At 44.5% G+C, this 26785-nt stretch overlaps 1 protein-coding gene and 1 pseudogene across 1 annotated transcript; one reads left to right on the top strand and one right to left on the bottom strand.

Moving 5' to 3' along the window:
* Positions 1-571: 571 nt before the first annotated feature.
* On the bottom strand, positions 572-5626 carry LOC139548228 (RING finger protein 228-like). The gene has a single exon (XM_071357758.1). It carries the CDS (start codon positions 4840-4842, stop codon positions 4096-4098), a length of 747 nt encoding a protein of 248 aa, XP_071213859.1. The 5' UTR covers positions 4843-5626; the 3' UTR covers positions 572-4095.
* A 15064-nt stretch (positions 5627-20690) lies between these two features.
* The window catches only part of LOC139548480 (sphingosine-1-phosphate phosphatase 2-like), a 10957-nt pseudogene continuing 4862 nt past the window's right edge, over positions 20691-26785 (top strand).

The raw sequence follows: 26785 nt of genomic DNA, 5'->3' as shown, positions 1-26785 counted from the left end.
TATTCGGCTGTCCCCATAGGAGAATCCTTTGAAGAACCCTTTTGGGTTCCATGTAGAACCATTTCCAAAGAGGGTTCTACATGAAACCAATGACTGGAACCCAATATGGTTCTAAATGGAAGCAAAAAGGGTTCTCCTATGAGCCCATCCGAAAAACCCTTTTTTCTAGTCTAGAAGTCTATGTTGTATCTATCACCAGAGGGTGTCTGTTAGTCTAGATAGACGGGTTGCCTCCGACAATGTAACCAATGTTCCAGCGTGCTGTTGCCCTAGGTCTGGGATTTCCGAGACTAGGCGTCTGTGGGCAGTGAGTTACTGCTCTCTTCTGCCAAGGACTATTCTATGGCTTGTTGCATCCATGATAATTCAAACGTCAACAATTAACTGGCAGTTCTTAAAGGGATAGTTCGGGATTTTGGCAATGAGGCCTTTTATCTAATTCCCCAGAGAGATGAACATGTGGATACCATTTTTAAAAATCCCAAAGTATCCCTTTAAGTATTGTCTACTGACATGCCCATCATCAATATATCTAATTTCAAAGTTTTAAGAGAAAGAATCATTGCACATAAACATTGTAATGTTTTCTTTATTACTGAACTGTGTTAAACAGTACATACGTAACATTTATCTGTGGAAATACATTTTAGTACCTTAACAACAATGAACAAACTCAAAAACATCACCTTTTTATTCATCATTAATGAATACAATAATAGACAAAATACAGTATATATATATATTACTTGTGTCAAATAAGAGGGTGAAAGTGCTTCTTCTAACGGTTATACTGACAGTCTGACAGGGGAGTGACAGAGGAGTGACAGGGGAGTGACAGGTTGATTCAAGCAGGCATGGCCATCTTTAGAGGTCAGGTCCATAATCATATTTGATTGTGAGGCAATGTTAAAGTAAATGTGTTAGGGCAGTAAGTGCTTGTATATAACTCTCTGTATATCCCAGCCTTCTCAAATGTGCATATTTTTATGTGAATCCTAAAAGACGTGTCTGTAAGATGATGTCAACGTCGTGTGTATAGGTGGCAGGGAAGTCAGGCGCAGGAGAGTTAAACGAAGTGTAAATGGAGACTTTTAATAAATGTCCACATAACATGCTCCAATATACATACATAAAATAAACATGGGTACGAGGACCCGTCGCGCACCTATACACCAAGAATCAACACTTGACATAAAACAATCTCTGACAAACACATGAGGGGAAACAGAGGGTTAAATACACAACAGGTAATGAATGGGATTGACAACAGGTGTGTGGGAAGACAAGACAAAACCAATGGAAAATGAAAAATGGATCGATGATGGCTAGAAGGCCGGTGACGTCGACCGCCGAACACTGCCCGGACAAGGAGAGGCAACGACTTCGGCAGAAGTCGTGACAGATGAGGACCCAAGAGGCAGGAAACAACAGAGTCTGTTCCACACAGAGCACATACAGTATAAAGTAAATACAAAATTAAATAGCTTCAAGGCTGTATAAATCTAAGCCTTGTGGTTTTAAGTAATACTGTTGGGATTATTTATCCTTCTATGGTAGTTAAGTGATTGATTTATATCATTGATTGGACAGAGAGTCCACTCATCATGATGTGCTGGTCTGAATCAGTCAGTCCCTGGTTATAGCGGAACCAGTGCAGCACGGTAGACTTCCAAGGCCCTGATTTCAATACCCCTGGCTTACTGACTAATATTGACAAATCCAATCCATCTCATTTTAGTCTCTCAGTTCCATAGGTATTGCAAAAACTGTGCCATCCTCACGGCAACTCTCTCGATATGCCCCCTGATGATCACCGACCATACAGGCAACAGACTAGAGGAATCCGTTTGCTATGGAAGCCTGTCAAGCACATGGCAATTAAAGATGCAGTCCAGAGTTTTACTATATTTTCAGCCAGTAGTTTTGAAGGTGGTGCTCACTAGCCAAAACGGTTCGCTGTTTTTTGTGTAGCCTACTACGTCATCCAACTGTGTACTACCTCATCCATTTTGTATAATATGTTACAAATTTTGCAATTCATGTGATATGTTACAAATCCAATTTGTGCAATATGTTACGAATTTCAATACCTCATTAGAAAACTGAGGAAATGCCTCCTCCCTTCTTCAAGAAGCTCATCAATGATCTGAAGTGATTGATAACAAGACTGAAAGCAATATGGTGGAAAGGAACCTTACTTTCACCTTCCCTGTCTGTCAAACTGGTGGGGATGATCAGTTGACAGGCAGATGATAATGATCCGATGACACAGGCAGCAGAAAGGCCAGAGAAATGTACACAAGTGTACAGTAGGCCTACAACCGGTGCACTTTTGAAATAGGAATGTAGCAGGCACCTGTTCTCTAGACCTACTCTTGGTAACCTAAACACCATGTCAATTTAAATACCGGTAATGACACCTCTCCCTATCACCGTCAAATCGCTGTATAGCAGATACTGTACTATTGACATATCTTACGTTAGTGACTTCTCAATTACATACACTATGTATACAAAAGCATGTGGACAAATTAGTGGATTTGGATATTTCAGCCACACCCGTTGCTGACAGGTGTATAAAATCGAGCACAGAGCCATGCAATCTCCATAGACAAACATTGGCAGTAGAATGGCCTTACTGAACAGCTCAGTGACTTTTAACGTGGCACCGTCACCTTTCCAACAAGTCAGTTAGTCAAATTTCTACCCTGCTAGAGCTGCCCCGGTCAACAGTAAGTGCTGTTATTGTGACGTAGAAACGTCTAGAAACAACAACGGCTCATCCGGTAGGACACACAAGCTCACAGAACGGGACCGGTGAGTGCTGAAGCGCTTAGCATGTAAAAATCGTCTGTCCTTGGTTGCAACACTCACAACCGAGTTCCAAACTGCCTCTGGAAGCAAAGTCAGCACAATAACTGTTTGTCGGGAGCTTCATGAAATGGGTTACCATGGCCGGGCAGCCGCACACAAGCCTAAGATCACGATGAGCAATGCCAAGCGTTGGCTGGAGTGGTGTAAAACCCACCACCATTGAACTCTGGAGCAGTGGAAACGCGTTCCCTGGAGTGATGAATCACGCTTCACCATTTGGCAGTCCGACAGACGAATCTGGGTTTGGCGGATGCCAGGAGAATGCTACCTGTCCCAATGCATAGTGCCAACTGTAAAGTTTGGTGGAGGAGGAATAATGGTCTGGGGCTGTTTTTCATGGTTCGGGCTAGGCCCCTTAGTTCCAGTGAAGGGGAATCTTAACGCTACAGCATGCAATGACATGCTACACGTGTTTCCAACGTTGTGGCAGCAGTTTGTGGAAGGCCCTTTCCTGTTTCAGCATGACAATGCCCCTGTGCACAAAGTGAGGTCCATAGAGAAATTGGTGTGGAAAAACTTGACTGGCCTGCACAGAGCCCTGACCTCAACCCCATCAAACACCTTTGGGGTGAATTGGAACGCCGACTGCGAGCCAGGCCTAATCGCCCAACATCAGTTCCAACCTCACTAATGCTCTTGTGGCTGAATGGAAGCAAGTGCCCGCAGCAATGTTCCAACATCTAGCGGAAAGCCTTCCCAGAAGAGTGGAGGCTGTTAAAGCAGTAAAGGCGGACCAACTCCATATTAATGCCCATGATTTTGGAATGAGATGTTCGACGGGCAGGTGTCAATTTTGTGTATATTAGTGACTTCTCAAGGACAGGTTTTGATACAGTGAGAGGCATAGTGGGTAGTGTATACTTTTCAGGAAGCTGGTATCAAACCCTGGTCCTCAACTCTGTGCATTCAACCAGTCTAGTCTGGGAGCAACAGGCAGTTAATCTAGGTCTCAGGCAAGGTTACCCATCATCATATGAGCCTACCATAGGTAGGCATACAAGTGCATGTATGAATTTATCAAATGGTAGGCTACTGTAGGCTTACTGCTCAATGAGCAGGTGAAGGCCTTTATATGGTGTTTGCTATATCCTACTTTTAAAAGGCCATTCTGAACAATATATATTTCTAAAAAAGTAAAGGAAGGGAGGGACATTATGCTAGTATACAGCAGTATATACATAAATCACACACATCACATTATCATCATGATCATCTTCATCATCAGGCGTTCCGCCTATTCGTTCCAGATGAGCGGCCTGTCTCGTGATCGGGTCTATATTTTAACCAGCAGATCAGCCACGTGACGACCACCGAGAACATGGCTAGGATGCTGGCCACCGACAGGCAGATGGGTCCCGCGGGCGAGGGTGGGCTGCTGTGACTGTGCACGAAGATCAGGCCCATGAAGAGCAGAACCAGCATGGACAGAAAGGAGAAGATCACGCACACACAGCCCGTAGTCAGGGCAACCCGCTTGCAGCTCTGACAGCTTCCATAGCGCACCGAGTCCTGGGAGAGGGTAGTGGCCGTGGACAAGGTAGTGGAGGGGGTAGCTTGGCTCGTGGACGCCCCCGATGTCTCCTCGCGCCTGAGGGCGACGAGTGCGGGGTGCAACCGGGGCGGGTAGAGGGGCAAAGCATCCTGAGGCAGAGGGTCCGAGTCAATGTACAAGGGGAAATCCTCCGTTACCTTGGTGTTATTGGGTAGGTTTTGTATCCGATAGTCCGGTACGGGTGTCCTGTGGCGACATATAGGGCAGCTGATGCGCCATGGACGCTCCTCGCGGAGATGGAGAGTGTTCAGGCACTCCTCGCAAAATGTGTGCAAGCATTCTAAAATCTTGGGCGCGCGACGGTCAAGGTCGAAATAATTGTAACATATTTTGCATTCATACTCCTCGTACGGGAATGCTGTCTCCAGGCCGCTCGGCTGTTCTGCTCCACTGGATGCTGAATCTACCTCTGCCATGTCATCTTTCGCCGATCACATTCTCTACGAACACAAAGGAGCCGACAGGCAGAGATGCTGATGACGGTGTTCGTCTATCCCCGTTCATAAAAACGCCATCATCTCTCTGATGAATTGTATAGCCGACGTTGAAATTGTTGATATATTTGTAAAATCCCCACGACGTCAAAAAATGAAAATCCAGTTGTATCCCCTCATCATCAGTGTTCAGATCCGCTGGTTAAAAATACATGGGTCTCATTTTACGCTTCGGGTGTGGAATCGGTGATGTAATGCTCGTGACGACTCTTCGATTCGAGGGTTGGTTCATCCGCCGGAGTGATCTGTGCTCAGCCCGCATTGAGAGGAGACAGTGAGGCGGCTATTGACACAGAGTTCATGGTTGTTATCTTTCCTATCGGTTGGTGGAAACCGCCCGGGTTGAAAGGAGAGGCCAATATACACCGTTTTCAGTCCTCTCTGGGAGTCAGACCGAGAGGAGATGTAGAGATAACAAGGTCCGTTGCCATCATGCCAGACAGAAGAAATGTGCCATAATTAAATCAAAACATCTCATGAGTTTACACGATAGACTCTGTCAAAAAGTAAAAGTTTCATATTGGTCCCCCTGTGACATGACCTGTGTTCATACTGTTTTGTTTTATATCCTCCTGAGACACCAGCAATGAATTGTTGTCCTCTCTAGTGTACATCAGTTCTTGGTCCGTATCTCTGAGGCCATACAAGACACTGTATTCAGTCCTGCTTTTCAGTGATATCAGGTGTGGGTGTGTGACCGTGACAACTTTATCTTCCTGGTTCTAAACAAAAATGGCTTTCATCAAAATTAGCACATTTTATGGATATTTGAAAATAAGTGTGTGTAGCCTAATTATTAATTATAATTTTTATGCGTTTTATATTCAAACTGTTTCTAGTAAATATCTCAGGAATAGTTAAGTGAGTTGTCAGGACTGTGTAAAACATTTTCACATTAAATATGAGCTAAATAAGAGCTTATCAAGAAATATCCTCTGTGGTGGACACCCGGATGCCGCAACTACGTTTTTCACTTACTGTAGGCTACCCATTGACTGTAATCAAAGGCAGTACAGTATGAAGATAAGCTGATCACACTTGTAGGCAATGTCGTGACAACATTGGCTAGCAAAGCTCTTGCTTAGAAACAATTCGGTTGCATTCCAAACCCTCTCCACTCAGCCCTCAAATTAAGTGGACACTTCTGATGACGTGTCATGACGTCTGTTTACACTTGCAGGACAAGGGTCGAGGGAGGGAGGAATTCATTTTAAATGGACCGCCCTTGCCCGGAAAATTGTCCCTCGTTCGTCCCGCGACAATTGTGTTTTCATCCACCGGCATACACCGGTAGCTTGTGGGTGCTTTATATGCACTACCGTCAATTATGATTGCATGTCTACTTATATTAACTATATAATTATTAATATACGCTTACTGTATGATAGCTAGCAAATTAATTACCTAACTAACGCTAGCCTGCCTAGCTACTTCTGAAGGAAAATATTTTATTTCTACAATTTCCAAAAGCTAACCAAACAAAAACATAATTACTTTTATGAGAAGTGTTTGTGCATTAGTAGCACCATTTCTAATTTATTTACATTCGTTTTTACTTACACTTGTATGTTGACTCAATATTGACATTAAAGTTTTGGCGGACTTTTCTGTGCAGACGTAATCATCGCGAATTGAATTATGGGGCGTTTCAGGCCCTGAAGTGAACATAGTTGTACACTCGCAAACTCCATTAAAATCGAGGGCTGAGGGGCTTACGTTGCAAACTTCCCTTGCTTGGCTAATCATTTGGACCGACGACAAATATGGCCGCGGAGATCCGCCCAAGGGCATAAAGCGAGGGTAAGTGGACAAAGGTCTTTCATGAGTTTGAAAGGCAGCCTTCATCAGTTCTAACGGTCGTCTCGCACCCAACTGCGCATGTTCAGGCCGTCAAATCAAAGGTACTCTAATATAAAGTTGTTTTTGATGAAAATGAAAACGTGTCAGTTTGTCACTTTAACGACGTTGAAGTTAAACTACTTCAAACATTGTCTCGAATCTCGGTTGTGCCTTTAAAGTTTGAGAAAATGAACAACTAAGTAAGAATTATTTGCTTCTCATTGATTCTCAAACCCTGGCCAAGTCTGTTTGGTCGGTTTCACCAGCGTTCCCTGAAGTCTCGCGATGTTGCGCCTCTGGGTTATAGAAACTGATGTAAAAATATTTTCTTCATGTTTATGTCCTAATGAACACTAAAGAGGACAATTTTGCACTTAAAATAAAATAGAAAAAATATATGTATTTTTGTTTCTTGGCAACATGTTTTTTTTCTCACCCCAAACACTTATGTTATGTAAAAAAAAAAAAAAAAAACGAATAACTAAAAATAAACAACATAACGATGGTCATTATGGCCAAACAGTTATATTTTTGTTTCATCAGACCAGACGCCATTTCTCCAAAAAGTACGACCTTTGTCCCCATTTCAGTTGCAAACCGTAGTCTGGCTTTTTTATGGGGGTTTTGGAGCAGTGGCTTCTTCCTTGCTGAGCGGCCTTTCTGGTTATGTTGATATAGGACTCGTTTTACTGTGGATATAGATATTTTTGTGCCTGTTTCCTCCAGCTACTTCACAAGGTCCTTTGCTGTTGTTCTGGGATTGATTTGCACTTCACTTCTCGCACCAAAGTACGTTCATCTCTAGGAGACAGAACGCGTCTCCTTCCTGAGCGGTATGATGGCTGCATGGTCCCATGGTGTTTATACTTGCGTACTATTGTTTGTACAGATGAACGTGGTACCTTCAGGCATTTGGAAATTGCTCCCAAGGATGAACCAGACTTGTGGAGGTCTACAATTCTTTTTCTGAGGTCTTGGCTGATTTCTTTAGATTTTTCCATTATGTCAAGCAAAGAGACACTGAGTTTGAAGGTAGGCCTTGAAATACATCCACAGGTACACCTCCAATTGACTAAAATTATGTCAATTAGCCTATCAGAAGCTTCTAAAGCCATGACATCATTTTCTGGAATTTTCCAAGCTGTTTAAAGGCACAGTCAATTTAGTGTATGTAAACTTTTGACCCACTGGAATTGTGATACAGTGAATTATAAGTGAAATAATCTGTCTGTAAACAATTGTTGGAAAAATGACTTGTGTCATGCACAAAGTAGATGTCCTAACCGACTTGCCAAAACTATAGTTTGTTAACAAGAAATTTGTGGAGTGGTTGAAAAACGAGTTTTAATGACTCCAACCTAAGTGTATGTAAACTTCCGACTTCAACTCTACATATTTTATTAGACCCATTAAGTCTTCATGTTCAATATCAGTTATTGAATAAAGGCATGTAGCATAGCCTTAACCCCATTTGGCCTCATTAGGCTATATGTTAAAAAAAATATTAAAAGACTTAAAACGATGCACACACACCCTGCATATAAACATAGACTACATTGTCATCTCAGTTATAGGCCGATTAGCATAAACTATTAGAATACATTACGAATCTTTTAAAAAGTAAATATAAGGGTGTGATGGCCCCTCCCTACTCTGTCTACTGGGTTTTGCTGTGCTTACTTCCTGCAGGAGATTGGTGGGCAGCGTAGGAGAGGTGGGCACAGCTGGGAGGGTTGTCACTGCTGAGGCGGCACACCTGTGAAAGCTCAGCTGTGGCATAAAGGCACTGTTTCCCCGTTCAGCAAGAGATTCCTCTCTCCATGCATATCTTTAGTTGTTTCGTTGTGTCTTTGGCAGTTGAGACCTAATTTACTGACCTTCATGCCTCATCTGATTATTGTTGAGTGTTTACTTTATTTATGGAATTAATTAATGTTATTCCTTTACTCAGTGTGTGGTTTCCCATTGTTTGTTATAATCTTGAGCCAGGTTGTAACAAGGGTTTTAAAAAGAGTGGCTGATCGTATCACCTAGTCTAAAGGTTGGTGAATACGTCTGGGCAAGTGGCGCAGTGGTCTAAGGCACTGCGTCGCAGTGCTAGTTGTGCTACTAGAGATTCTGGGTTCGAATCCGCAGCCGGCCGCGACCAGGAGAGCCATGGGGCGGCGCACCACTGGCGCTGCGTCGTCCGGGTTAAGGGAGGATTTGGCCAGCAGGGATGTCCTTGTCCCATCGCGCACTAGTGACTCCTGTGGCGGGTCGGGTGCAGTGTACGCTGACACAGTCGCCAGGTTTCCTCCGACACATTGGTGCGGCTGGCTTCCGGGTTAAGTGGGCATTGTGTCAAGAAGCAGTACGGCTTGGTTGGGTTGCGTTTCGGAGGACACACGGCTCTTGAACTTCACCTTTTCCGAGTACTTGCAGGAGTTGGATACCACGAAATTGGGGAGAAAAGGGGTAAATAAATACATGGTTTTGACAGCTTGGTGCTCCTCGCTTATCCCACACACACCTTTCAAACCGCACCTGCATGCCCAGAGAGCACACCACTGTGGGATGCTCAGGGTCGGTAACATACTCTGTCGGAGTCTGTACCTGCCAGTCTATTCTCATAGGCTAGGCTACTGTATGAGAATAGACTGGCAGGCACAAACAAACTGCTTAAATATCTGGTCCGGAGCTTGTGGCCAAGTTCCAGAGGGCATGGGGTCTGTTCCCCATCGACGCCGCCAATCAGAACGGAAACTGGGTGCACCCTCTGCGGGAGACCCTGCTCTGGGACGCGGACGCACCTGACACTTGCTCGACTGCGGTGCAGTAATGGACTCGCTATTACCAATGAACAGGACATCAACTCAAATTACAATCACAAGGAAACTCAATACAATGTTGTTGTAAGTGTAAACTTTTCTATAAGATTTGAATGAGTTATTGAGTTGGAGAAACAGAAGAAAGTAAGCTCCCACTGGGTGAAAACTGGTTGAATCAACGTTGTTTCCAAGTCATTTCAACCAAAACAGTCAATGTCATGACGTTGAATCAACTTGGAAAAAAGTGGATTGGCATAAAGTCATCAATGTAAGGCAAATTATGTATGGAAATGGGACTTTACATAGCCTATGACAACTCAACCAAATGTAAATCAAAACTAGATGTTGAATTGATGTCTGTGCCCAGTGGGCTATAGGCTACCTTCCCAGGGCCGGCGTTATGGGCAGGCATTAGGGTGCCTGGGCAGCCCTTCTTTCCCAACCAAATCAAATATTTAAATATTGATCATTTATTTGGCTGAGATGTTCACCGACAGAAAGACCCATCAATCTCAGATAAAGCATCCGAGTGAGCAAAACATCTCCCTTCTGTCTCAGTATGTGTAGTCCATGTATCTGATGCTGTCTGATCAAAAAAAAGTATGGCATGTCATACTCTTTTCGGCCAAACCACATCAGATACATGGACTACGACAGAATTAGACATCCATGTTTCTCAAATTTCGAACTTGTTCCAAAGTGTTTAAGGTTAAGTTTAGGCATTATCTCCAAAATCTTAAGGTTAAGCATTAACTCCGAATGGTTAAATTAAGGGTTAAGGTTTGGGATAGGCTTTACACCAAAATTTCAAAAACATTGGACATGCAACCTTTGACAGATGCTTACGCCCATCTGCCTGAAACTTACTTGAAGGTAACATGGCTCACTGTTGCCCCTAGTGGCCGGTTTCCACGTCATCTTCTGACCTCCTCAGACATGGATGGACGTCCAATACTGACTTGTATCACTGAGGATGGACATCAAATATTGACTTGTATCACGGGTAACCTGGCTGGGGCTACATCATGTAAGACAGAGGGGTGCTGTTTCACTCTCTTGGATGCTTTCTCCAGTGAGATAATTTCTGCCATGGGAATTGAAGGAAAGTTGACAGGTACACAGTGTACTGTTCAGATGCTGGAAATATTTTGGCCGAACGTGCAAAGGTAGCCTACTTTTTGAATAAGGTTTAAATAGGTTTAAAGTAAATTCAAATACAACATTATATATTTACACCTGTCTATAGAGAAATAAATTAAATCATTCAAAATACTTCACCAGAGAGCATGACTTAGCTACAGAGGATCATCAGCTTCTTTAAAAAAAATAGCTGTGGATTGTTATAAATCAAACATGCATAGGCTATTCCAATTTGAGCAGTGCGCGTGGCAGTAGGCCTGGCTGATTACCAAGTTGCGGCTGTCAGTGAAAAAAGTGTGAAGATAATGTGCCTTGAGTATAATTTAAAATATTGAGACAAGTAGAAGGGGAGGGGTCCGTGGCGAATATATAGGCGTGTCTCTCCAGAATGTGCTCAACTCTCCAGAATGCCTCACCTGTCTACCACCAATTCTTGTGCATTCATTGTTTCATTGCATGAAGAATTGTTTGCACTTGGATGATTTATTTTGTTATAAATTCCTCATTTACATACATTTACATTTAAGTCATTTAGCAGACGCTCTTATCCAGAGCGACTTACAACATGATTCCATATGTGTTATTTCATAGTTTTGATGTCTTCACTATTTTTCTACAATGTAGACAATAGTACAAATAAAGAAAAACCCTTGAATGAGTAGGTGTGTCCAAACTTTTGATTGGTACATACAGTGTTAAACAAATCAAAATGTATTTTATATTTGAGATTCTTCAAAGTAGCCACCCTTTGCCTTGATGACAGCTTTGCACACTCTTGGCATTCTCATTTACATTTACATTTAAGTCATTTAGCAGACGCTCTTATCCAGAGCGACTTACAAATTGGTGCATTCACCTAATGACATCCAGTGGAACAGCCACTTTACAATAGTGCATCTAAATCTTTTAAGGGGGGGGGGGCAGAAGGATTGCTTTATCCTAGGTATTCCTTGAAGAGGTGGGGTTTCAGGTGTCTCCGGAAGGTGGTGATTGACTCCGCTGTCCTGGCGTCGTGAGGGAGTTTGTTCCACCATTGGGGTGCCAGGGCAGCGAACAGTTTTGACTGGGCTGAGCGGGAACTGTACTTCCTCAGTGGTAGGGAGGCGAGCAGGCCAGAGGTGGATGAACGCAGAGCCCTTGTTTGGGTGTAGAGCCTGAAGGTACTGAGGTGCCGTTCCCCTCACAGCTCCGTAGGCAAGCACCATGGTCTTGTAGCGGATGCGAGCTTCAACTGGAAGCCAGTGGAGAGAGCGGAGGAGCGGGGTGACGTGAGAGAACTTGGGAAGGTTGAACACCAGACGGGCTGCGGCGTTCTGGATGAGTTGTAGGGGTTTGATGGCACAGGCAGGGAGCCCAGCCAACAGCGAGTTGCAGTAATCCAGACGGGAGATGACAAGTGCCTGGATTAGGACCTGCGCCGCTTCCTGTGTGAGGCAGGGTCGTACTCTGCGGATGTTGTAGAGCATGAACCTACAGGAACGGGCCACCGCCTTGATGTTAGTTGAGAACGACAGGGTGTTGTCCAGGATCACGCCAAGGTTCTTAGCGCTCTGGGAGGAGGACACAATGGAGTTGTCAACCGTGATGGCGAGATCATGGAACGGGCAGTCCTTCCCCGGGAGGAAGAGCAGCTCCGTCTTGCCGAGGTTCAGCTTGAGGTGGTGATCCGTCATCCACACTGATATGTCTGCCAGACATGCAGAGATGCGATTCGCCACCTGGTCATCAGAAGGGGGAAAGGAGAAGATTAATTGTGTGTCGTCTGCATAGCAGTGATAGGAGAGACCATGTGAGGTTATGACAGAGCCAAGTGACTTGGTGTATAGCGAGAATAGGAGAGGGCCTAGAACAGAGCCCTGGGGGACACCAGTGGTGAGAGCGCGTGGTGAGGAGACAGATTCTCGCCACGCCACCTGGTAGGAGCGACCTGTCAGGTAGGACGCAATCCAAGCGTGGGCCGCGCCGGAGATGCCCAACTCGGAGAGGGTGGAGAGGAGGATCTGATGGTTCACAGTATCGAAGGCAGCCGATAGGTCTAGAAGGATGAGAGCAGAGGAGAGAGAGTTAGCTTTAGCAGTGCGGAGCGCCTCCGTGATACAGAGAAGAGCAGTCTCAGTTGAGTGACTAGTCTTGAAACCTGACTGATTTGGATCAAGAAGGTCATTCTGAGAGAGATAGCAGGAGAGCTGGCCAAGGACGGCACGTTCAAGAGTTTTGGAGAGAAAAGAAAGAAGGGATACTGGTCTGTAGTTGTTGACATCGGAGGGATCGAGTGTAGGTTTTTTCAGAAGGGGTGCAACTCTCGCTCTCTTGAAGACGGAAGGGACGTAGCCAGCGGTCAAGGATGAGTTGATGAGCGAGGTGAGGTAAGGGAGAAGGTCTCCGGAAATGGTCTGGAGAAGAGAGGAGGGGATAGGGTCAAGCGGGCAGGTTGTTGGGCGGCCGGCCGTCACAAGACGCGAGATTTCATCTGGAGAGAGAGGGGAGAAAGAGGTCAAAGCACAGGGTAGGGCAGTGTGAGCAGAACCAGCGGTGTCGTTTGACTTAGCAAACGAGGATCGGATGTCGTCGACCTTCTTTTCAAAATGGTTGACGAAGTCGTCTGCAGAGAGGGAGGAGGGGGGGGGAGGGGGAGGAGGATTCAGGAGGGAGGAGAAGGTGGCAAAGAGCTTCCTAGGGTTAGAGGCAGATGCTTGGAATTTAGAGTGGTAGAAAGTGGCTTTAGCAGCAGAGACAGAAGAGGAAAATGTAGAGAGGAGGGAGTGAAAGGATGCCAGGTCCGCAGGGAGGCGAGTTTTCCTCCATTTCCGCTCGGCTGCCCGGAGCCCTGTTCTGTGAGCTCGCAATGAGTCGTCGAGCCACGGAGCGGGAGGGGAGGACCGAGCCGGCCTGGAGGATAGGGGACATAGAGAGTCAAAGGATGCAGAAAGGGAGGAGAGGAGGGTTGAGGAGGCAGAATCAGGAGATAGGTTGGAGAAGGTTTGGGCAGAGGGAAGAGATGATAGGATGGAAGAGGAGAGAGTAGCGGGGGAGAGAGAGCGAAGGTTGGGACGGCGCGATACCATCCGAGTAGGGGCAGTGTGGGAAGTGTTGGATGAGAGCGAGAGGGAAAAGGATACAAGGTAGTGGTCGGAGACTTGGAGGGGAGTTGCAATGAGGTTAGTGGAAGAACAGCATCTAGTAAAGATGAGGTCAAGCGTATTGCCTGCCTTGTGAGTAGGGGGGGAAGGTGAGAGGGTGAGGTCAAAAGAGGAGAGGAGTGGAAAGAAGGAGGCAGAGAGGAATGAGTCAAAGGTAGACATGGGGAGGTTAAAGTCACCCAGAACTGTGAGAGGTGAGCCGTCCTCAGGAAAGGAGCTTATCAAGGCATCAAGCTCATTGATGAACTCTCCAAGGGAACCTGGAGGGCGATAAATGATAAGGATGTTAAGCTTGAAAGGGCTGGTAACTGTGACAGCATGGAATTCAAAGGAGGCGATAGACAGATGGGTAAGGGGAGAAAGAGAGAATGACCACTTGGGAGAGATGAGGATCCCGGTGCCACCACCCCGCTGACCAGAAGCTCTCGGGGTGTGCGAGAACACGTGGGCAGACGAAGAGAGAGCAGTAGGAGTAGCAGTGTTATCTGTGGTGAGCCATGTTTCCGTCAGTGCCAAGAAGTCGAGGGACTGGAGGGACGCATAGGCTGAGATGAGCTCTGCCTTGTTGGCCGCGGATCGGCAGTTCCAGAGGCTACCGGAGACCTGGAACTCCACGTGGGTCGTGCGGGCTGGGACCACCAGGTTAGGGTGGGCGCGGCCACGCGGTGTGAAGCGTTTGTATGGTCTGTGCAGAGAGGAGAGAACAGGGATAGACAGACACATAGTTGACAGGCTACAGAAGAGGCTACGCTAAAGCAAAGGAGATTAGAATGACAAGTGGGCTACACGACTCGAATGTTCAGAGAGTTAAGCTTACGTTGCAAAAGAAAATAAATAAAATAAAAGATCTAATTGACTAAAATGATATAGTACTGCTGGCTGGTGAAGTAGCCTGGCTAGCAGTGGCTGCGTTGTTGAAAGTGAAGCTGGCTAGGTGACCTCGACAATTTCTCTAAATTTCTCTAAACTACACAATTATCATGGATACAAGGACAGCAAAGACAACTAGCTAACACTACGCTAATCAAGTCGTTCCGTTGTAATGTAAGTTTCTACAGTGCTGCTATTCGGTAGAAGTTGGCTAGCTAGCAGTGTTAGCTAGCAGTGTTGGCTAGGTAGGAGGACGGCAGCGCGGCAGGCGAAAATAGCTGGCTAGCTAACCGATAATTACTCAAAGCTACACAATTATCTTAGATACAAAGATAGCAAAGAAAACTATGTAGCTAGCTAACACTACACAAATCAAGTCGTTCCGTTGTAATGTAATCGTTTCTACAGTGCTGCTAATCGGTGGCTAGCTGGCTAGCTAGCAGGGTTGACTACGTTATGTTACGTTAGGACGAGAATACCTGGCTAGCGAACCTCAGCGAACCTCGATAACTACACAATTATCCTTGATACAAAGACGGCTACGTAGCCAGCTAAGTAGCTAGCTAAGATCAAACAAATCAAAGATAGCAAAGACAACTGTGTAGCCAGCCAACACTACACTAATCAAGTCGTTCCGTTGTAATGCACTCGTTTCTACAATGCTCTACAATTCTCTCAACCAGCTTCATAAGGAATGCTTTTCCAACAGTCTTGAAGGAGTTCCACATATGCTGAGCACTTGTTGGCTGCTGTTCCTTCACTCTGCGGTCCAACTCATCCCAAACCATCTCAACTGGGTTGAGGTCGGATGATTGTGGAGGCCAGGTCAACTGATGCAGCACTCCATCACTTTCCTTGGTCAAATAGCCCTTACACAGCCTGGAGGTGTGTTTTATGTCATTGTCCTCTTGAAAAACAAATGGTAGTCACACTAAGCGCAAACAAGATGGGATGGCGTATTGCTGCAGAATTGTGTGGCATCCATGCTGGTTAAGTGTGCCTTGAATTCTAAATAAATCACTGACAGTGTCACTAGCAAAGCACCCCACACCATCACACCTCTTCCTCCATGTTTCATGGTGGGAACCACACATGCAGAGATCATCCGTTCACCTACTCTGCGTCTCACAAAGACACAGGGGTTGGATACAAAAATCTCTAATTTGGACTCATCAGACCAAAGGACAAATTTCCACCTGTCTAATGTCCATTGCTCGTGTTTATTGGCCCAAGCAAGTTTCTTCTTATTATTGGTGTCCTTTAGTAGTGGTTTCTTTGCAGCAATTCGACCATGGCCTGATTCATTCAGTCTCCTCTTAACAGTTGATGTTGAGATGTGTCTGTTACTTGAAATCTGTGAAGCATTTATTTGGGCTACAATCTGTGGTGCAGTTAATTGCCGATTTCTGAGGCTGGTAACTCTAACAAACTTATCCTCTGCAGCAGAGGTAACTCTGTGTCTTCCTTTCCCGTGGCGGTCCTCATGAGAGCCAGTTTCATCATAGCGCTTGAAGAAAGTTCCTGAAATTTTCTGGATTGACTGACCATGTCTTAAAGTAATGATAGACTGTCATTTCTCTTTGTTTATTTGAGCTGTTCTTGGCATAATATGGACTTGGTATTTTACAAAATAGGGCTATCTTCTGTATTTCACCCCTACCTTGTCACAACACAACTGATTGGCTCACACGCATTAAGAAGGAAAGAAATTCCAAAAATGTACTTTTAACAAGGCACACCTGTTAATTGAGATGCATTCCAGTTGACTACCTCATGAAGCTGGTTGAGAGAATGCCAAGAGTATGTAAAGCTGTCATCAAGGCAAAGGGTGGCTATTTTGAAGAATCTCAAATATATAAAATCAATTTAGATTTGTTTAACACTTTTTTGGTTACAACATGATTCCATATGTGTTATTTCATAGTTTTGATGTCTTCATTTTTATTATACAATGTAGAAAATAGTACAAATAAAGAAAAACCCTTGAATGAGTAGGTGTGTCAAAATCTTTGATTGGTACTGTATGTCACCAGTAGTAAATGTACCATTAATCCCCATCATTTGGTTACATTCATTTCTGTCAAAGCATGTATTAATTACAGTCATTTACCATTCTCAGTGTGGAAACTGTGTTTGCAGATTTCAAAACCTGCTACACTTGTGAGAAACACGTTTTTGGTTTATTTCATAACCATAATTTATGAGTTTTGACAAATATTTTATTGTTTCTGCTTGGGGTGCTCCATGTGAGCAATGAGCATGTGTCTGGTTTCTCTGTCCTGTTAATGTTGAGGGAGCGTACGGGCCTAATCACGCATAGAAGTAGACCTACACTCTTAGAAAAAAGGGTTATTCGTGTGTCACCATAGGAGAACCCTTTTTGGGTCCAGGTAGAATCATTTCTGGGTCCAGGTAGAATCCTTTTTGGTTGCAGGTAAAACTATTTTGGGTACCATGTAGAACCCTCTGTGAAAATGGTTCCCAATAGGGTTCTACATGGAACAAAAAAGGGTTATTCAAAGGGTTCTCCTATGGGGACAGCCGAATAACCCTTTTAGGTTCCAGATAGTACCATTGTTTCTAAAAGTATACCTTGCCTGCTGTGAGCAAAATTGGAAAGTGCCCATTTTGGGAAGTCTGATTTCTGATTGTCTTAACTCAACATGTCCACCACTAATAAGCTGACCTTCCCAGAAATGTTTTCTTCACCTCACAAGTCAACAAAGTCTGTTTATTTAACAGTATTTGAAAAAACTTTCTAACACGCTCCCCCTGGATAATCACCAAGCCTCAGTGTGAAAGAGCAAATATCATGATCTGATATATCCAGTGGAAACATCATGAAATACATGAACACTTTTTCCAAAAACAGCTGTCTGTTCCGAGCTCACTGGGATGGGGAAACTCTGAAGGCCCAGAATAGGCAATTTTATACAATGTTGCAAATGTGCTAGAGTGACAGCTTCAGGCTGGACCCAATCATTGATTGATTTGATACAATGTTGCACTTCACTAGCAATAGTTAATGTCTAGACAGAAAGAAAGGGAGGCAGAAAGGTGGAGTAGAGAGATGAATGTGATTGAAAGAACCGTCATTTTCATCAGGATATTTTCTACAGTTTTTATTTGTCGAGGTTATGTATTTTTACTTAGTCGACAATGGAAATGATAGGCCTACTGCTGCATTGGCCTATAGGCAGGCCATCGCTGAGTTTCATGCATGCACTCATTTCTTTAGCTGCCAATGAATCACAGTGTGCTTTCGCATTTGTTGAATTTTTACTTTTAGATTCATTCAGATTTGTATGATTAACAAGTCACAATGATTTTGAGAAAAGAAAATGTTATTATTTAAATGAAACTTCCATGAAAATGTGCATATGAAAATCCTAACTGGCATGCAGATTTGTAGAAATGGAAGGATAAATTGTAAGCTTTCCCAAACTTGAAACTCCTGCGCGGCCTGTAAAGTGATTTGTTTGACAATCAGATGAAAACATAATGACTAGCCTAAACAAACAACCCAACATCCGTGTTTGTTAGGGTATTCAAATGGACCATTACATAGCCTATGACCTGACTTGAGCAGTTAGCCTATTGTTTAGTTTAGGCTACTTTAAACTTAGATACCACAGACATTCAGTATCAACAGCCGTTCCAGCCTGATGAGGACTGTTGATGGTCTTTTGGCTGGCGCAGATGAGGATCATGTCACTTGAGTAAAAGTAAAGATATGTTAATAGAAAATGACTCAAGTGAAAGTCACCCAATAAAATCCTACTTGAGTAAAAGTTTAAAAGTATTTGGTTTTAAATATACTTAAGTATCAAAAGTAAGGCTAAAAGTATGAATCATTTCAAATTCCTTATATTAAGCAAACCAGACCGCACAATTTTTTAAATATATATTTTTTAATGTACAGATAGCCAGGGGCACACTCCAACACTCAGACATAATTTACAAACAAAGCATTTGTGTTTAGTGAGTCCTCCAGATCGGATGACCAGGGATTCTCTCTTTTAAGTGCGTGAATTAGACCATTTTAAGCATTCAAAATGTAATGAGTACTTTTGAGTGTCAGGGAAACTGTATGGGACACTTTCTTTAGGAATGTAGTGGAGTAAAAGTTGTCAAAAATATAAATAGTAAAGCAAAGTACAGATACCCCCCAAAAATACTGAAGTAGTACTTTAAAGTGTTTTTACTTAAGTACTTTACAACACTTGTCACAACTGGATCTGTTTCTCTTTTCCCACCATCACACATTGGAGGTCCTGATGGTGACTACAGGAAATGGCAGTGCTAAAAACATGTTTGGTCAAGTTATTTTCCAAAAGACAAAATATTTTTTCTAAATTAAAATCAGAAATAAACAGCCATTCATTGCGTTTCATAGGCTATCCATGTGACTCATGAGATAAAGACTTTGCAACTGACAAAGCTGTCCAAAGGCTGGAATTGATAACAATACTCCATGTTCTATTATTTTCTACACGAGTAGAAAAGGCCATATACAAATACTGTAGTTGATCTCACTAAATGTTCATTTGAGGCTACAAGTAGTTCTCTTGGTCAGGATATGGTTACAGAAGAGTGAAAATTATAGGAATGACAATGACCTGCAATGAGCCTCCTTTTTGTTACTATGCTGTAGGCTACTGTGCTTTTACACTGTGAATGAGTGGCAAAAAGTTTACTGCAATCAGTAATGTTTCCCTCCTCTTCTAGTATCAGATATCCCAGATCTTATATTGTGGGAGTCAACCTGTCTGTGTAGAGCAGGGTTTTCCAACTGGCAGTCAGCAGGCCGAATTTGGCCCACGGGGGGTTTTCTGGGCAAAAAAATCCACAATTCTAATATTTAATTCTTGGACATAAAATACTGTAAAAACACCAGGAAATCAGCTCCAAGTGATTTTAGTTTTGGAAATGGGTTCCCAAGTATCCCCACACATAATATAGAGATACAGTGGGGTGGACAAGTATTTGATACACTGCCGATTTTGCAGGTTTTCCTACTTACAAAGCATGTAGAGGTCTGTAATTTTTATCATAGGTACACTTCAACAGTGAGAGACGGAATCTAAAACAAAAATCCAGAAAATCACATTGTATGATTTTTAAGTAATTAATTTGCATTTTATTGCATGACATAAGTATTTGATCACCTACCAACCAGTAAGAATTCCGGCTCTCACAGACCTGTTAGTTTTTCTTTAAGAAGCCCTCCTGTTCTCCACTCATTACCTGTATTAACTGCACCTGTTTGAACTCGTTACCTGTATAAAAGACACCTGTCCACACACTCAATCAAACAGACTCCAACCTCTCCACAATGGCCAAGACCAGAGAGCTGTGTAAGGACATCAGGGATAAAATTGTAGACCTGCACAAGGCTGGGATGGGCTACAGGACAATAGGCAAGCAGCTTGATGAGAAGGCAACAACTGTTGGCGCAATTATTAGAAAATGGAAGAAGTTCAAGATGACGGTCAATCACCCTCGGTCTGGGGCTCCATGCAAGATCTCACCTCGTGGGGCATCAATGATCATGAGGAAGGTGAGGAATCGGCCCAGAACTACACGGCAGGACCTGGTCAATGACCTGAAGAGAGCTGGGACCACAGTCTCAAAGAAAACCATTAGTAACACACTACGCCGTCATGGATTAAAATCCTGCAGCGCACGCAAGGTCCCCCTGCTCAAGCCAGCGCATGTCCAGGCCCGTCTGAAGTTTGCCAATGACCATCTGGATGATCCAGAGGAGGAATGGGAGAAGGTCATGTGGTCTGATGAGACAAAAATAGAGCTTTTTGGTCTAAACTCCACTCGCCGTGTTTGAAGGAAGAAGAAGGATGAGTACAACCCCAAGAACACCATCCCAACCGTGAAGCATGGAGGTGGAAACATCATTCTTTGGGGATGTTTTTCTGCAAAGGGGACAGGACGACTGCACCGTATTGAGGGGAGGATGGATGGGGCCATGTATCGCGAGATCTTGGCCAACAACCTCCTTCCCTCAGTAAGAGCATTGAAGATGTGTCGTGGCTGGGACTTCCAGCATGACAACGACCCGAAACACACAGCCAGGGCAACTAAGGAGTAAGAAGCATCTCAAGGTCCTGGAGTGGCCTAGCCAGTCTCCAGACCTGAACCCAATAGAAAATCTTTGGAGGGAGCTGAAAGTCCGTATTGCCCAGCGACAGCCCCGAAACCTGAAGGATCTGGAGAAGGTCTGTATGGAGGAGTGGGCCAAAATCCCTGCTGCAGTGTGTGCAAACCTGGTCAATAACTACAGGAAAGTATGATCTCTGTATTTGCAAACAAAGGTTTCTGTACCAAATATTAAGTTCTGCTTTTCTGATGTATCAAATACTTATGTCATGCAATAAAATGCTAATTAATTACCTAAAAATCATACAATGTGATTTTCTGGATTTTTGATTCCGTCTCTCACAGTTGAAGTGTACCTATGATAAAAATTACAGACCTCTACATACTTTGTAAGTAGGAAAACCTGCAAAATCGGCAGTGTATCAGATACTTGTTCTCCCCACTGTATGTGATCATATAGAAATAATAATAATAATTTATTGGATTTATATAGCGTTTTTCTACCAACTGAGGTACTCAAGCGCTTTACATAGTAAGGGGGAAACTCACCTCATCCACCATCAATGTGTAGCACCCACCTGGGTAATGCACGGCAACCATTTTGTACCAGAACGCTCACCACACATCAGCTATCAGGTGGAGAGGTGAGGAGTGATATACGCCAATCAGGAAGGAAGGGGATGATTAGGTGGCAGGGATGGAATGTGTCCAGGTTGTGAATTTAGCCATGACACCGGGGTGAACACCACTACTCTTACAATAAGTGCCATGGGATTTTGAATGACCACAAAGAGTCAAGACACTGTTCCCACATGTAATCAAGGTTTGAAATGATTGTTTTAGTCAAATATTATATCTGTTTAGGCTTCTTGCGGTCAATTTGCAGTCTTATTATGTTCCGGACACCTGACCATCCGCTCAAGAGAAAATTGGCTTGCGGCTCAATCTAGTTGATCCCTGGTCTAGAGACTACTCCTCTTCGAATATGCGAGGTCCTAACTCTGTACCCCCCACAGCTGTCTGCTAGGCCGCAGTATGAGAGGAGGAATCGGCTGCTATACCCCCTGTTCCTGGTGTCAGCTGGGCTGGGTCACGAGGTCTTCTACATCACCTTCCCGCCTTGCTTACACTGGAACCTGGACCCCTTCCACTGCAGACGTCTCGTCAACATCTGGACCGTAAGTCACCTGTGGTTGCAAAAAGAGAGTCTTCTCTGCTCTTCAACCCATCCATCTTTTCTCTCTTTTCCCCTGCTACCTATTCAATTCATACCTGTGGTTTCATTACAGAAAATACATGTTAAACTGTTGGAAATACCCACACCATAAGTCAGATATGGTATGCCAGATCAGCGTGTGCCTTGGTGGTCACAGACTGATGCTTTGCTGGAATTGTTATTTTATTTTACCCATATCTTACCAGGTAAGTTGACTGAGAACACATTCTCATTTACAGCAACGACCTGGGGAATAGTTACAGGCGAGAGGAGGGGGATGAATGAGCCAATTGTAAGCTGGGGATGATTGGGTGGCCATGATGTTATGAAGACCAGATTGAACATCCCATACAATAGTATGTTTTATCGTATGTGAAAGAGAGAGAGAGCGTGCAACAATAATGCTCTTCTTCTCCTTCACCTCCTCTGACCCCTTACCCCTCTCTGACCCCCCCCCCCCCTTACCCCTTTCTGACCTGGTCCTGACATCACAATGTCCCCAGGCCACAAGGACCACATGGGGCCAGGTTGACTGGTGCTACAGGGTAAAAGGACAGGCAATAGGACAGAACAAGAGGGTCTCTAAATTACTCACTATTTGGCAAGCACCTATTAACAATCACACAATTTCAACCATTGTATCATAACTATTTATTACTGGGTTATAAACAATCTAATAATTAATAGTTTATACTCATAGATCATCCATGTTCCTGCATCTAGTTATGCTTTGTCCATGAAGCTCAAACACACGCACACACACGCACACACGCACACACACACACAGGCACACACACTCTGACAACGAGTGACATTAAGTTTGTTTCCTCTCCTCCAGCACAAGGTGTGTGCTCTTTGAGCGACCTGCCCATGTTCTGCCCCAGGGGAGGAACGGTTTGGGCAGTGAACTCTGAACACCTAGACACCTCGCACGCACACGCACGCACACATGCTCGCACGCACGCACGCACGCACACACCACACACCACACACACACACACACACACACACACACACACACACACACACACACACACACACACACACACACAGTCACACACAGAGTTCCTCTCTAGAGTGTAGTTAGGTATTGCAACCTAAGTTGATCTCTCGTCTAGTCAGCCTGTTTTATTGACCTGGTCATTGCTTTGAGGTTCTCTCTCTATGGGAACCATTTGGTCTGACTGCCCTTAGGGCAAACAGCTCTGCGGTTGTAAAGCCCTCTCTTATTGTGAAGCTGGTGTTTTCTAGGGTTCACGCTGTGCCCTCACACATGCACACACATACACACACTCCTCTCGTTTAGCACAACACGCACCTTAATTATAGGGTAACATCAGTTGCCATGGTAACACAGGACTTTTCTTAATGATCATAACTAATGTCACTGAATTAGAGACTGACCCTCTCCACTCTGGTCCTCTTCCTAAAGCATGCTGTATTGACAGAACTTAAACCAGCATTTATTACTTCATCAGAAAACAAACCAACAATGTTGTTTTTTATTATTTTGTTTTAAGCCTTCACCAAACCGTAGCCCTAACCTTAACCACTCTTAATGAATGCCTAAAGTCTTAACCTTTGAGTTGTTTCTGTTTTAACCCTGTAACCACACGGAATTGCTACTGTAACCACGCAGAATGAATGCGTCCATAATATATCACATTTCGATGGGAAAATATGAGATCTTGTTGCAGGAACAGTCCATTCCTCCCCAACCCACCACCCTCCCATGTTGACAGATCAAAGTCCAGAGCGACACTCGGCCTAATCAATACTCTCATTCATTCAGCTAACTCTGTGCTGCTACTATCTGTTTATGACCTGCACCATCTTTAACTCATGTCTTCATGTGATGGAGCCTGGTCAGTCCTTTGATGTGGCCCACACAAAGAGCCTAATGTGTCGGCCCACTGTATAGGTTGATCTGAGGGCAGTACCAGTGGGATTGATATGATTGGTTGGCTGGTAACAGGGTACGCTATTTGTCAGATTCAGAGTGTTTAATAGTCACATGTACAGGGTTGCAGGTGTGATTGCAGGGTACAGTGAAAATCTTAGGCTCTGAGCTCCAACATGCAGGACTAAGTGAAATAAAATAATACAAATGGTCATAAAAAACAACAATATAAATAGCACTATATACATCCTAACTATAGCAGTGATGAATAAATACATGTGTGGAGGCAGAGTAAATGGTGCCTGTGTCTTGGAGGTAGTAGCCTCCAGGGAACAAGCGGCTGATTGCTAAAGAGATAGATAGTGACTGTCTTTCCTCCCTCCCTCCCTCCTCTTTTCACTTTCAGTCTATAAACTCTGGTTGCTATGCTAACCATGAGGATAAGAAGCCTATAGGCAGTTCTCTCTCTCATGGACCATGGTTACTCAAACACTCAATGATTATAGTCTCCCCATCTTGTCAGTTGGAATAGTCATGGTTACCACCTCTATCTTTCTTTCTGTAGCTTGCACACTCTTTCCTACCCCATCTCTCTCTCTCTAAATATAACAGGCAGAGCTAAATACAACTCTAGCCTAGGTGGAGGGTCAGCCCCCGTGTCCCACTAGCGCCGTCTCCTAAGGATGTGTAGTAGACAGTCAGTGTGTACTGATTGGCCGCACATCCCTGGCCTGGCATTGCCTGCACACTGCACACCCTCTCTGGCCACGTACACACTAAGGTTTTGCTACTGATGTACAATGCATTTGTGATACATCGTTTTTCTGCACAAACTCTCTGCTGTATCACTAAAATATCAGTTGTTTCACAACCATTGTGTCAGAACCTGAGTTCTGTGGAGCGTGTCTGTGTTACTGTAGGGGTACACAGTCAGCATCAACTGAAGACACTGTGTCAGAACCTGAGTTCTGTGGAGCGTGTGTTACTGTAGGGGTACACAGTCAGCATCAACTGAAGACACTGTGTCAGAACCTGAGTTCTGTGGAGCGTGTCTGTGTTACTGTAGGGGTACACAGTCAGCATCAACTGAAGACACTGTGTCAGAACCTGAGTTCTGTGGAGCGTGTCTGTGTTACTGTAGGGGTACACAGTCAGCATCAACTGAAGACACTGTGTCAGAACCTGAGTTCTGTGGAGCGTGTCTGTGTTACTGTAGGGGTACACAGTCAGCATCAACTGAAGACACTGTGTCAGAACCTGAGTTCTGTGGAGCGTGTGTTACTGTAGGGGTACACAGTCAGCATCAACTGAAGACACTGTGTCAGAACCTGAGTTCTGTGGAGCGTGTGTTACTGTAGGGGTACACAGTCAGCATCAACTGAAGACACTGTGTCAGAACCTGAGTTCTGTGGAGCGTGTCTGTGTTACTGTAGGGGTACACAGTCAGCATCAACTGAAGACACTGTGTCAGAACCTGAGTTCTGTGGAGCGTGTGTTACTGTAGGGGTACACAGTCAGCATCAACTGAAGACACTGTGTCAGAACCTGAGTTCTGTGGAGCGTGTCTGTGTTACTGTAGGGGTACACAGTCAGCATCAACTGAAGACACTGTGTCAGAACCTGAGTTCTGTGGAGCGTGTCTGTGTTACTGTAGGGGTACACAGTCAGCATCAACTGAAGACACTGTGTCAGAACCTGAGTTCTGTGGAGCGTGTCTGTGTTACTGTAGGGGTACACAGTCAGCATCAACTGAAGACACTGTGTCAGAACCTGAGTTCTGTGGAGCGTGTGTTACTGTAGGGGTACACAGTCAGCATCAACTGAAGACACTGTGTCAGAACCTGAGTTCTGTGGAGCGTGTGTTACTGTAGGGGTACACAGTCAGCATCAACTGAAGACACTGTGTCAGAACCTGAGTTCTGTGGAGCGTGTCTGTGTTACTGTAGGGGTACACAGTCAGCATCAACTGAAGACACTGTGTCAGAACCTGAGTTCTGTGGAGCGTGTCTGTGTTACTGTAGGGGTACACAGTCAGCATCAACTGAAGACACTGTGTCAGAACCTGAGTTCTGTGGAGCGTGTCTGTGTTACTGTAGGGGTACACAGTCAGCATCAACTGAAGACACTGTGTCAGAACCTGAGTTCTGTGGAGCGTGTGTTACTGTAGGGGTACACAGTCAGCATCAACTGAAGACACTGTGTCAGAACCTGAGTTCTGTGGAGCGTGTGTTACTGTAGGGGTACACAGTCAGCATCAACTGAAGACACTGTGTCAGAACCTGAGTTCTGTGGAGCGTGTCTGTGTTACTGTAGGGGTACACAGTCAGCATCAACTGAAGACACTGTGTCAGAACCTGAGTTCTGTGGAGCGTGTGTTACTGTAGGGGTACACAGTCAGCATCAACTGAAGACACTGTGTCAGAACCTGAGTTCTGTGGAGCGTGTCTGTGTTACTGTAGGGGTACACAGTCAGCATCAACTGAAGACACTGTGTCAGAACCTGAGTTCTGTGGAGCGTGTCTGTGTTACTGTAGGGGTACACAGTCAGCATCAACTGAAGACACTGTGTCAGAACCTGAGTTCTGTGGAGCGTGTCTGTGTTACTGTAGGGGTACACAGTCAGCATCAACTGAAGACACTGTGTCAGAACCTGAGTTCTGTGGAGCGTGTGTTACTGTAGGGGTACACAGTCAGCATCAACTGAAGACACTGTGTCAGAACCTGAGTTCTGTGGAGCGTGTGTTACTGTAGGGGTACACAGTCAGCATCAACTGAAGACACTGTGTCAGAACCTGAGTTCTGTGGAGCGTGTCTGTGTTACTGTAGGGGTACACAG

This window comes from Salvelinus alpinus, chromosome 21 (assembly GCF_045679555.1).
Source record: "Salvelinus alpinus chromosome 21, SLU_Salpinus.1, whole genome shotgun sequence".
NCBI lineage: Eukaryota > Metazoa > Chordata > Actinopteri > Salmoniformes > Salmonidae > Salvelinus > Salvelinus alpinus.
Note: the sequence above shows the minus strand (reverse complement) of the source record. Positions and strands in the feature narration are given on the sequence as shown.